General features: G+C 41.5%; 1 protein-coding gene across 2 annotated transcripts in view; it reads right to left on the bottom strand.

Moving 5' to 3' along the window:
- XYLT1 (xylosyltransferase 1) overlaps nucleotides 1–13,132 on the bottom strand; it is a 333,774-nt gene that overhangs the window by 40,407 nt on the left and 280,235 nt on the right. For both annotated transcript variants that reach the window (XM_090023581.1, XM_090023582.1), the window contains exons 7-8: nucleotides 7,772–7,988; nucleotides 3,738–3,914 (exon numbers count right to left, since the gene is read on the bottom strand). In XM_090023581.1, coding sequence (XP_089879707.1) covers nucleotides 3,738–3,914; nucleotides 7,772–7,988 — 394 coding nt within the window. The remainder of the gene's footprint in view (nucleotides 1–3,737; nucleotides 3,915–7,771; nucleotides 7,989–13,132) is intronic.

The following is a 13,132-nucleotide window of genomic DNA, read 5'->3' as shown; positions in this document are numbered from 1 at the left end:
CATTCCATTCCTGATAACTTCTTCTGCAAATAGGGCAAGACTTTGGTACTCCACTAATACTGGCCAGAGGCAGGGCTGTATTCTGGCCTTCTCCAAAACCAAACAGGTTTTAAATATTCAGCCTAATGTCTCTAATCATGACATAAGGGCATGGTGGAAAGTGCCAGGGATGGGAGGGGCAGCAACCAGGGCTACATGTCTTATCTGCTGTAAGCTGCACATCATCTTGAGGCAGATGCGGAGAAAACAAAGTGTGTTAGAATAAGGTTTTGGGAGTCACTGAACTCCAGATGTCCTAACAGCCCCAAGGAGGTACATAAATGCCTAAAAGTCTCTTAATTTTCATGTGAAGCACTATAAAGGATCTAGACGTACAGGTCTACACAAAAAGAGAGGAAAGAGAGATAATATGCACTGGTTTCCTCCAGGGCTAGTTTCAGGCTCATTTATCCTCATTGGTTAAGAGAAGATAAGAATTAGGGACACCTATACAAGGCATGCTACACATTTTGATTTTCACTTTCTTTCCTGAAGTCTGTAGTCTTCTAAATAGGCAAACTGAGGTGTTTCTTCATTATCAGAGTAGGAATACTACCTTGCTGCACTGGACGTAACGGAATGGGATGTGGGAAAGCTCTACAGAAGAGTGACACTGCTCACCAGCTAAGGGAGACCTTCCCTACATCTCCTTCCTCTTTCCGCCAGAGAACCCAGTCATCTGAGTACAGCAGTGAGGGAAGGAAAACACTTGGATGCAGGGAACATCAATCTCTTTTGTACACAAATAGCCAGTTGGCAGGGAACAAGGAAAATATTAGGGCAATGAAATCTATCCTTCCCTAAGTGTCACATTCCTGATCCAGCCATAGAGGGATGTAGAGGGAAGCTCAGAAGAACACAGAACAATGAAATCTGGCAAGTCTCTCTTTTGCACTTCTGCATTTCTTTTTTTCCTTAAATCGGTCTCTCTAATCCTTTTCTTCAGTGAAATCGTTCCAATAATAAATTGTTTCAGGGCTTTTACAAACTCATTTTTTCATTGTGTGAAGTATGATATATTATGTATGTGACCCAATTTGATTTTTATGCGTATTTGATTTGAGATATATCTATATCTATATCAATATCTATATATGCATGCGTAAAAATCAAATAGTGAGGAACATGATATACCTATATAGAGATAAAAGGCTCCTTGCATACACATGGTCTTGTACACATTGTATAATAGATGGTTTAATCCTTTCTATATGGCCATATATACAAGAGTATGAGAGAAATGGGATACTTTAGCAGCAAAGGTCTGCAAGGATAGATGCAGCTCATACTGGAAAGACCATACATCTGCTGCTATAGCTTATTCCACCGCCTTTTTCCTCAGAAGAGCCAGCATCTATCTACACAGACCTCTGCTGTGTCAAGCAGGGACAATGTCTCTTCACGCCCCTAACAAACTGGCTATGACAGCAAAAGTCTGCAGTGGAGAAAGGACCTCAGTCAAGATTAATTTCATTCAAGTCCTGGGGCTCCCTACATGGAAAGGCAGTGTGGATGAAGAGAATCTGTGTGGTTACATCTAATTAGACAAGATTGAGAAGGATGGGCACGGGGTGATTTTGCCATATCTGTTTACCTAGAGAGCAGCTGAGCACAACATTGTGCAGGAAACCTGTGCACAAGAATTTATAAGGAGCATGGGGGGGCAGAGTCCAAAACCTAGCTCCCTGAACTAGTGCCCACGCTGAAAGCCAATTTCATCTCTCCTGCCTTCAATGACTGTACCGTAGACAAGGAGCATATTTTCATGATGAGCATGATAAGCATGAGATATGGAGACCTAAAGACCTCAATCTGTAAGAGGTCAAGCAGTAAGACAAGAGTATGTAGATACAGAAGGCTAGAAGTCCAGACCAAGAGCTAGACAAGAATGTTAAACAGCCTTTGTTTAGTGATACATTTTGCAATTCTTGGTAGGGCTCAGAGGAGGAGGGGGGATTGTTTCCCAGCTCTTTGATATCCAGTCATTTTGCATTGTACTTTGTATGTATGGATTTGCTGTTATGAAGTGTTAACAGGTTTCTGGGAGAGGTGCCATCTGTGACAACGCTTTTGAGTTTTGATCAGCCCCTTTTATATTTCCTGCTTTGTACTTTGCAGAACCTTGGAAGTATTGTAGTTCACACACAACTCTCCTTTATTAGCTTTTAAAATTTCTTTATTTTACCATGTTCAGGGTTAGGGTGTTAAAGAGTGCAAAGGTGCTACAGATCTTATTAAAAGAAGTGCTTTTAAGCATGTTCAGTTTTTTTGCTTTCAGACTGGTGAGCTTACGTGCCCTCTCTCATACTTTCCTTCTGTGGTCTGTTTTACAATTTTCTGAGCTGGGGGCCATCCTTCTGGTGAAACATGTTTAACCTCAGGGGCTTTCTTATCAAGCCCTTGTCAATAGTTGGTGTTACCACTTATTCCAACTGGTGATTTCCTTTGGTGCTCAGTTTTCCCCGATTATTCTCTAAATGGCATATTTTCCTGGTTTGGACCTGCTGCAGTCTCTGTATATCCTCATTGGTTTATAAAAGCTTTCCATCTATTCTTTGTTGGAGCATTTACCAGGATCAGAGTTGAGACGTTTAAGCAGGCTTGGTTAGCGTTTTTTGTGAGTGCATGTCACTGACTTCAGTGATGCTTGGTGTAGAGCGTATCATGACAGTAAAAAGGTCTCTGGTTTGGAGTGGTTGTCATTTCTGCAAAACAAGCTTTGTGCAGGGAACCCCACAGAGCTTGGGGAATGGAACTGCAGACTTAGTGACCTTGAAACAAGCTGCTAAAGGTACTTTGCCCGACCATACCCTGGAGATCAACCACGCCCAGAATACATCTAGCGGTGCCCTCTTACATTTCCCTCAAGGAAACCATACCTCAAGGAAAACAATCAAAGTCCTTGAGGTTGTGTTTTCATGCCCTAATGTCCAAAAATCATGAGATACGACTAAAAATCCTGAGGTTTAAAGGACAGTAATAACAATTTTGAAGCTTGTTAATTTGCCTTTTGGTTCTTTAGGTTTTAAGGTGCAGTTTGAAAACACAATGAAGCTCCTTCTGATAAGGACTTGTAACTTCCTTTTTAAATAAAGAAGACCTGAAATGCTCATAATCCACAAGTGTCCAGACTCCAGTGGGGGTGGGGGAAGGTTGGAAGGACAAAGAAGAAATGCTGTGAATTTTGCAATAAAATTGCAAGACCTGGCTACACCGATACTGTTAGTGTGAAATGGAGCAGGTTTCCTCACTTTCTGGCATAGCGGATATACAGATCTGAAGTGGTGCAGCATCTCGTGAGAGTCCATGCAACTGCTCTCTCCTGGGCCTACCCTGAACATAGTTTTCTCACTTCCCCTCTCTGGCTGGTGTGGCAGGAGCCACTGATTCTGTTTCAATCAAATTGAAACAAAAGCCCCCGTGTATTTCACTTTGCAAAGCTGAGCCATTTGCGCATCTTCTGGATATTACTGCTGATTCTTCACTATGGACCTAATTTAAATCCCAAGTCAATACGGAGAATTGCCATTAACTTCACTGGGCTTTAGATCTTGCCCAAGACTTCCTATTATTTTCAACAGTAGGTCTTTCATCTCTTCAACAGCACAGCCTTGCAATTAAATTGCTTCCCTACATCAGAGAGATGAGGGGTGGAAAACCAGGCCCACTGACAACTACAGAGCAGTTTGCAAACTTACCTGGAATCTGTGGAAGTCTGCAGGTTTGAAATCGTTAGGTGAACAGCCACACCAGTCCACAATGTGCTTGTACTGACATTTGCAGCCCAGTTTACGGTTCCAGTTAGTGATCCGCAAGTTGTTGTCCACCATGGAATCACAGTAAGGGCTATTTTCCAGGACAGTATGAAAGAAAGACTGCAAAACAGGTAACAAAGTTTGATAATGTTTAGCTCCTCAGACTTGCATTCTCATCATCTTAGCTCAGAAAACCAGCCCGCTAGCCTGAACTTTAACCACATTTGGCTCAGCTTCTTTACATGGAGGAGGTAATTTCTCCTGTAGCTTTGTCACGATTCCTTCTGTACAGCATGAACACGATAGCATTGCATACCTGCTGTCAAACAGTAACAGAGTATGAGGAGAAGCAGGGTACAAAAGACTTATTGGGCATCAGAATGACTGTAATTAAGATTTCTGAGACAACTAGCTTCGTGATCCTGAAGCTGAAAGGCACTGTCATTGTGATGCTGCATTTATTTCAACTGTATGAGCCATCCCAGTGCAAAAAAGCAAAACATTTTGTCTTCTGTAAGTTACTCTCTGGTTTACTATGCTCAAGATTGTTAACTTTAGAGACATGGGGATGGTAAATTTCAATGAATTTTCTAGGAAGATTTTCAAACTGCCTCTCTCACAATGGTGATTGATGAAAAAATAAACAGGCTCATAGTCAATTCTTCTGTTAGTCTGCCTACCCTGAGTACCAAAGATTACTTGTAATGAGCCGCTAGTTGAATGACCTCACACTGAAATATACAATTCACCCCAGGCACCAGGAAGACATTATGTCTCCTGCAATTATGTCTGAAATCAGAAGTTTTTATTTGCTGACTCAAGGCAGCAAGGAATTCCTATTGGGCCACCCCAATTATATCACCATAATTTCAGCTATTACATTAATCATGTGTAATGGGGACAAATGTAGCAGGTTACCAGGTCAGCCAAGGCAGAATGATTTTAGAAGCTTAGACCTGTACCAAGCAGAGAAAACCTCATGGAGGGAAGCAGCAGAACAGGATCAAATTTAGCTCTGCAAAAGATGATTTCAGGAGCAGTGACTTCTGTTTAAAACCAACTATAGAATAGTCTATAAATAAATGGCACAGCATTAACATGGCTGGCCCCCAAATAATCCCCCTACCCTTTTTTAATGTTAAATGACAGCTCAGTGAATATGGATTTTATGCTTGAATTGTCTGGTTAAACCCATAAAGGCATACATTTTCATTCAAGCGAGAATAAAAAAGCTACCCAATTACCCATTGCCCTGTGTCCTTTCATAATGATACAGAAATTCTCTGCAAGATAATGGATGAAAAGGTTATCAGAGTGGAGCGGAAGGGTGATTTTTAGCAGGAATAGGATTAAAGAGATCTTATTTAACATGTGTGTAGAATAAGAAACCCTATCAAACTATGGCAATCACTGTGCTCCATTGAATGATTATTATCCTAAATTTTAAAGAGTGGTCAGTCCATCTATCAAACACACAGAGACTGCCACTGAAGAGGGAGGTATCATTAGAAGACAGTCATCAGGTCAATATTCCTCACACAATGTTCATACTTCGGGAAAAGGGCCCGACACCCAGGGTAACAATACACCTGCCAGCACAGGTGTAGAACAGTCAGTGAACATGTCAGACTGTAGCAAAACCCCCAGTTTTTCTTTTTTTCCCCTTTTAAAATGAATTCCCTCCCCTTCCCCAACCATTTCTGACTTTTTCTTTCTCTCTCTATTCCCTATAGATAAGAATAAGTGAGTTAAGACATAGGATAACCTTCAGCATTTTATTTTGGTAGCTAGTTGTATTTGTTTTGGTTTTTTCCTCCTTCTTTATATTGTATAATTATTATGTTTATATTGATTTTTACTGTTCTATATTACTGTTTTACTGGTACTATATGATTTAGGCCTATATATGTAAGTTAGCATAAGTCATGTCGTTTCCATTTTGTCAAGTCTTCATCCTGTCCCCAGGCCTGGTTGTGTAACCCATGACTCGCACCTACCCCACCTATGTAACTTGGTTCCTGATTGAATGGGGATGAATGAGGGTGCTTGAGAGACAATGGCAGTAGGTCTAAAAATAGCTCCCTCTGAATGACTGAACCATCAACACCATTACCTGGACTAACGACCCAGCCCTTGGAACTACCCTCAGCATTCGAGAAACAAAAGATGAGGCAACCCACTATTGTGCCAAGGCTGCACAAGCTCAGTAAGAATACCTGGAGCCCTTTGGAACAGGACTGACATTGTCTGGACAGGCCCTCCCCACTGGAGATTAGAGGTAGTCTGCCCTATAAAACGGGTAGTGAAGACTGACTCCTTGGGATGCTCTCTCCATCTGGACTAGCACCATGCCACACCACCTATCCACCCAGAGGCCCTGCCAGTGACCCCCCTCTGGACAACACCTACTGGACAAAGACCCCTTTCCAGCCTGAATAGGTAGCTATCACCCCCACCCCGTCTTCAACCAAGGACTTGGACTCTGCTTCTCTTCCCTATCTGGACTCCAACCTTTCTACTGAGTCTCTTTCTCCTGCTGCCATTGTGAGTGCGTGTGTGTGTGTGTATGAACCAATGACTTCATGGGGCTGTGTAGTATGTTGTCTGTTTAATAAAACTGTTATTTGGACCCCTAAGTTGGGTTTTACTTTACTATGGTTTGGCCCTGCTCCAGTCTCTGCTCCTTGCCCCTCTAACTTCTGTCTCATTTCTCCCTCTCCTGCTTCTGGCTCACTGCCACCTCCAACACCTGTCCTGAGCTCCTCTCTGCCTCCAAACCCCTTGTTTCTTTGCCACTGTCTTATCCCCACTGCCTTTTCCTTTTCCCCTGAGCAACCAGGTTTCTGCCTCAGTTTCTTTCCTGGCTGTCTCCTTCTTTCCACCACTTATCTGCCCCCCACCCCCCATATTTTAGCTGTCTGCCTCAGTTTCCAGCCCCAGTCTACCCTAAGTAAACCCAAGCCTCAGTTCCCCAGCCAGTTTCTTTGTAGTCCACCAGTTCTAATCCAAGTTCTGGCAACTTTCACTCCTTACACCTTAACTCTCTCTCACCTGAACCTTCTCCTAGGTACCTGAGGTACCCCAAGCACACACATATACACTGTACCATCAAAGATAGGAACTTACCTGTGTGTATGTGTAGGTGGGTTCTGTGTGTGTGTGCGCATATATATATACACGTCATTGTGTGCATGATATACAAATTAGTGATCTGTGTCTAACTTTTGGGGTGTATGGTATATGTGCTTGAATTGGTGATAGGTATGCATGTGGCTAGGCTGGCTTGGATGTGTATGTGCCTGAGGTGGTAGTGTGTGTATACACCTAATTGATATGTGTGTTTGTATACGTGCAATTGTGTCACACCCTCCTGTCTAACAGCGCAATTTTGAGATCCTGAGAGTTGGCCTGACCCCACAGGTCTACAAGACTATGGCTCTACTTGAAGATAATGTACCTTCTCCTGACAAAATGCTGTACATTAGACTTAAACAAATTGTAGTCTCCACTCCATTCTTGCATCAGTTAAAGCTAGAATGATTTCTGAATGATCTAAATTATTTGTGACTGTGCCTTCCAGCTGAGTTTTGAATAGAACAATAAACCTTTTTTGGCCGATTTATATATTTTGTTTTAGTAAAAAGTGTTGGATGATGTGAGGAAAGCTCCTTAGGAAAACAAGTCTCTGTCCCTAATAATTTTGGAAAATAGAAAAACATGTAAAAATACAATAATCTTGAAATTTGATTAATCTGTAATAATCTTGAAGTGGCTTACACTCTTAAAAAATAAAACAAAGAGTTAGAACATAAAAAACCTTAATTAGAATCGCAATAAAATTATTTTCTCCTGTGCATACTGGGCCTGGTATAATGTTCACTGGCATCAATGCAAAGACTTGATGACTTCAGTGATCTTTGGGTGGGGCCTACAAGGAACAACTTTTGAAGACAGGGACTTCTTGTGGACTGACGCACCTCAGCAGGAAGCAATGTGTAAGAGTAGAACCTCTTCATCTTTGTCACCAGATCGTCATCGGAGAAAATGACATACTCTACAAACTTCCTGTTCAGTAGGAACCAGTCTGATCCTCCATCTACAGTGATTCCTTCTGGGATTTTCCGGTCTCCAAGGCGCCACATGTGAGTATCACATTCCAGGAAAAGCCTATCCAGACCCTGTTTTCTAATAAACCTAGGGAGAAGAAAGGGAAGCATTAAAAGTTAATTGATGCTGCTGTCTTATAACTAGCCCTAAAAATAAAGAAGATCATTTTACCAGCATATAGGGAAATGGTCAGTATTCAGACTAACTTTCCATTTATAAATAGTATATAAAGAGTTACTAAATAACTAATAGCTATTTAAATAAACAATGAATCAATTATATATAGCTATAGATTGCAAATGTCAATATATAGCTTACAAACAGCTGGAACACCTCCTGACAGTGTCCTTATAAGCATCTGAAGCATGAGTTACTCATTTATAAAACATGCTCACACTGTTCACTAATTCCTTGTAAACGCCTTATGAAGTGTTTAATATAAAGTGGAACTAAATACAAAAAAAACTATTCTGATTTTAAAATTTAACTGATATCCACTGTATATCTTTGAAAGCAATCAAACATTTTAAAAAACAACCTTCTGAGACTATCAAAATAATCATTTTCCTACTGAAGAATGATTTTTATCAGGTGCATCCAATTATAAAAAAGAAAAGTAGTATTTAATAGCTCTTTGTTACAGCTTGAGTATAATCCGTTCCCTTTTCAAGTCTACAGTGCAAAATACCACGTGTTCTTTTCTTTGTTTGTTGCTGAATCATAGATAATGAAAGCAACGGTAGAACTGAAATGTTATGGAAACTGATTATTAGAGACCAATGCAACAAGAAAAATAGACTTGGAAAAATCAATCTACATTTGAAAACAGGGTGGATTGGATGCCCACAGGTGCCCACAGGGACTGCCTGATGTAGGTTTCTATTTGTCTTCCCATTTTCAGAATTGCTTCCCAGAAAGTGATAGATACTATCTAGAAAGTGAAGCATGAGAAACATGAATTAGCAGATGCAGTAATGTAGTTTCAGAAGAAGCACTGCCATTGTTACTGAAAGGCAGATCTCTATTTTCAGTATTTTGGAATGCCTGCCTACTTTCATGAGTAGCAAATGTGAGTCATCTGGCTCATCTATACTAACTACTATAAGGTATCAGGCTGAGGCCATCAAGACCACTAGGTTTAAGTACAGCAAGCTGCCTGAGTTGTGCTTCAAGTAGCAATTAAAAAAAAAAAAAAAAAAAAAGAACCTTTACTGATGGATGACATCTAGGGCTGTGTGAAGCTTTGGTCCCCAATTCGATTCGACGGAGATTTGGCCCGATTCGGTGGCCAAATCTCCAAAATGGAACCGAATCAAAGGACCCTTTAATTTCTCTGAATTGAGTTGGAATCCTCTAAATTGATTTGGAAAGATTCAGCAATTTGGACATAGAGACAGTTTTAAATGTTTTTTCTATATACTTCAAGGTGCCAGGCGGTTCGTGAATGCTACGATGCCGGGGTGCATGGATTGTCCCACAGAAGTGCCAGAGACTCCCCAGTGTGCTCAGCAGCAGACCTGGAAGTGGACCAGATGTTCACTTCCAGGTCCGCCAGAGAGCATGCTGGGCCCTCCTCCCCATGCCCCCTCAGCTTAGCAACTGGTACCTCCTGGGTCTGGGGGGGGCACCCGGGGTCCTCCAACAGCAGACTGCCGAAACTGGGGGGCATGGGAGGGCCCAGCATGCTCCCTGGGGGACCTGGAAGTGGACCAGAAGTACTTCCAATCCACTTCTGAGTTCTCCACAGAGCATGTGGCCCCCTCACCATGCTCCTGTGGGATGCTCCATCTGCCCCAGCATCGCAGTGTTCACAAGCCATGCCTGGTACCTTGAGGTATGTAGAAAAAACATTTAAAGCTGTGTCTGTGTCCGAATTGCTAATTCTCCGAATCAGTATCAAATCTTCAGATTCAGATTTGGCTGAATCGAATCAAGGACAGTGATCCAAATCAACTAATCGAATCACTGTCCCTGATTTGGGCCAAATCCGAATTGAATAGGGCCCAGTTTGCACACCCCTAAAGACTTCTTACAAAAGGAAACATTTAAATGTACTGCACTTGCAACAACTTTCAAAAACAAGAGAGGGTTGGTTAAACAGAGAGACAGACAGATAAAATATGACATTGGCTTTGTCTTAAAAAAATTAGCTGAGTGGTGCCAGTCCCCACTATAGTATTGGTAATTCAAGTCAACATGTTTGAAATGTCTTTTCAAGAAATGCAACTGGGGTTGGATCAGGGTTGTAGTGAGGATCACAACCAGACCGATGTGAGGTAAGGCTGTGCCATTACACTGGTACTTTTATAAACATTTTTTATCCTGACTTTTTTTCCTATAGGAAATAAAGGCTAGGAACAGATGTTCCATTTGTCCCTGAACAAGTTGCATGTCTATCCTGGAACAGAAATATCCTAGGATTGGTATATACAGACATCACCTTTCTAGTCACGGTTTAGTGAGCAGATGAATGCAGGCCCACTTTTCTTCCATTGATTCATTTATGCAGCCCCAGGATAAACATTCAGATGCACATTGTGCTGTACCAGGATAAATTGTTAGTACTTCTTATCCTGAAAACCTTTTTAGGGTTTATTCTAGGGCTACGGATATGACATCTGAATTACTACACTTTGTCTTGGGATAAAATGGTTTATCCCTCAAAAAATGCAGTATTTCTTTTTGCCAGAGAGAACCTTTTTGCATTGTTTCTCTTGCACATATATATTATGAAGGAAACCAACAGAAAAAATACAAACCAAAACATTATGAACTACCAAACCTTCTGGAAAACTTGATGTTTTACCAGTTAACAGGCTAACTCCCTGTTTAACAGCATTCCCTTTCCTAGTCCAAACACCATAAAGAACATTTTAATGAAGCAACAAACAGAATTATGAAATGCAGCCTGAAATTTTCAAAAGCATTAAAATGGAATTGGGGATCAAGTCTCATTGACATTCAAGCCCAATGTGTACATTTTTGGACCCAATATTAAAAGGGAAAAGAAAAGTTTGCCCACTCTAAATAATGCTGAGGAAAATTTGCAGAGAAGGGTTGGACTTTTTCTTTCCATGAAGAAGTTTCTAATTTCATGTTCCATTATGAAGTATAATGGAAAAGTCTTGCAATTTTAATGCAGTGCTCTGGAATGTAATCTCCAAATGCAATATTTATGTAGTTATCTACAAATCAAATATTAATGTGCTTTACAATTTTGTCACTTATTTACTTCTTTCAGAAATAATAAACTGGAAGTACTCATTTAATTATTTTAGGGAAAGAGTGGGATATCACTGAACAGGCTTAATAGGGATTTACAGTCTTGCTCCATGAAACTGTTTTTCTCAACTGCTATCTGTATTAGATTACTGACCTTTGTCATCTTAGTATTAAAAAAAAGATGCTTGACTGTAAGAAAAAAAAAGTACCCCCAGACCCTCTAAATACAAAACAAACAATCCCCTAGAAAGCAAAAAATTAAAGCAGTGTCTCCAAATCCAAGACACTTGCAAGCTCTAAAATTAAACAAACTATCTTCTTTGTAAGGGGCCAAAGCGATCTAAATGATCATCTAGGGCACTAGTTTTAATTTTTTCATTTCCAGACCCCTAAAAAATTTTGAATGGAGGTGTGGACTGCTTTGAATTGTAAGTGTGAGTAGTCATGTACTTTTTAATTGATGATAGTCATCTTTCACAGACTTCGTAGACATAGGTTGTAGACCCCCCGGGGTCCACGCACCACAGGTTAAAAACCACTGTTCTAGGCTGTTCTACTAACATGTAAAGCTTGCCCTGCCAGATTAATTGCCAGAATGTCCTAGGGAATTGAGCTTTACAGTTTTGTTTATAATACAAGTGTTTTCCCAATTAGTCAACAGTTTTCTTTTATGCATGTGTAATATTGTGATAATTTGAGTTAATGGCCAGAACAAGGGAAGTCTCAGCACATGCAGAGTAATGGAAAGACATAATTTGCTCTACAGAGCATAAGGTATGTTCACAGTAAACCCCAAATCCAAAATGTTCAGATAAGATTATTACAAGAGAACTCATTCCTTATTCTATTAGGGGAATCACTGGCAATAGGATAATTGTTTTGCTAACTAGTGTTTGTTTAAACCTTTCCAGAAATATGATGTCAGTTCCAAAAGTGCACTGGCTGCTTTATTAATCCAAAAAGGAATAAAATATTTTTCAGCAGGCTCGTTGCCTGTTTGGTTGATATAAATTTGTGCTCTACCTCTTTACTTAATGTCTGCTGCATCTATGTAGAACAATCTATTTATCAGCTTCAAGGGCAAATTTTACTGCAGTTTCGCAGATTTCTTTCATAGACGTCAGGGCTGGAAGGGACCTCGAGAGATCATCGAGTCCAGCCCCCTGCCCAAAGGGCAGGAAGTCAGCTGGGGTCATAGGATCCCAGCAAGATAAGCATCCAATCTACTCCTGAAGGTGTTCAGTGTAGGTGCTTGAACCACCTCCGCCGGCAGACTGTTCCAGACCTTGGGGGCTCGGACAGTAAAGAAATTCTTCCTTATGTCAAGCCTGAAACGGTCTTGCAGGAGTTTGTGACCGTTCGACCTCGTCATCCCTTGGGGCGCTCTGGTGAACAGACGTTCCCCCAGATCCTGGTGGTCACCCCTGATAAACTTATAGGTGGCCATCAGATCACCCCTGAGCCTACGCTTTTCCAGGCTAAAGAGTCCCATGGCTCTCAGCCTATCATCGTAAGATCTGTTTTCCTGACCTCTGATCATGCGTGTGGCTCTCCTCTGGACTCTCTCAAACTTCTCCACATCCTTTTTGAATTGTGGAGCCCAAAACTGGACTCAGTACTCCAGCTGCGGCCTCACCAAGGCCGAGTACAAGGGGAGAATGATGTCCCGGGATTTGCTCGAGAAGAATCTATGGCACCACATTGGCCTTCTTCCAGTCTTCGGGCACTACACCAGAGCGCCAGGAGTTTTCAAAGATCTGTGCCAGGGGCTGGGCTATGATGCTTGCCAGCTCCTTGAGTACCCTGGGGTGCAGGTTGTCAGGGCCGGCTGACTTGAAGGTATCCAGCTTCTCAAGGTGTTCCTTCACGAGGTCAGCATTTATGGAGGGTAGGGGATCCCCATCACCCGCATCTCCCTGTCCCATAGCAGGCATGGGCGTCCTGTGGGACTGATGAAAGACTGGCGCAAAGTACCTATTTAATAGGTTGGCTTTTTCCTGGGCGTCAGT

Source organism: Crocodylus siamensis, chromosome 12 (genome assembly GCF_052110815.1).
Source record: "Crocodylus siamensis isolate JL-2025a chromosome 12, ASM5211081v1, whole genome shotgun sequence".
Taxonomy (NCBI): Eukaryota; Metazoa; Chordata; order Crocodylia; family Crocodylidae; genus Crocodylus; species Crocodylus siamensis.
The sequence above is the reverse complement of the archived record's forward strand: the minus strand, read 5'-3'. Positions and strand labels throughout refer to the sequence as shown.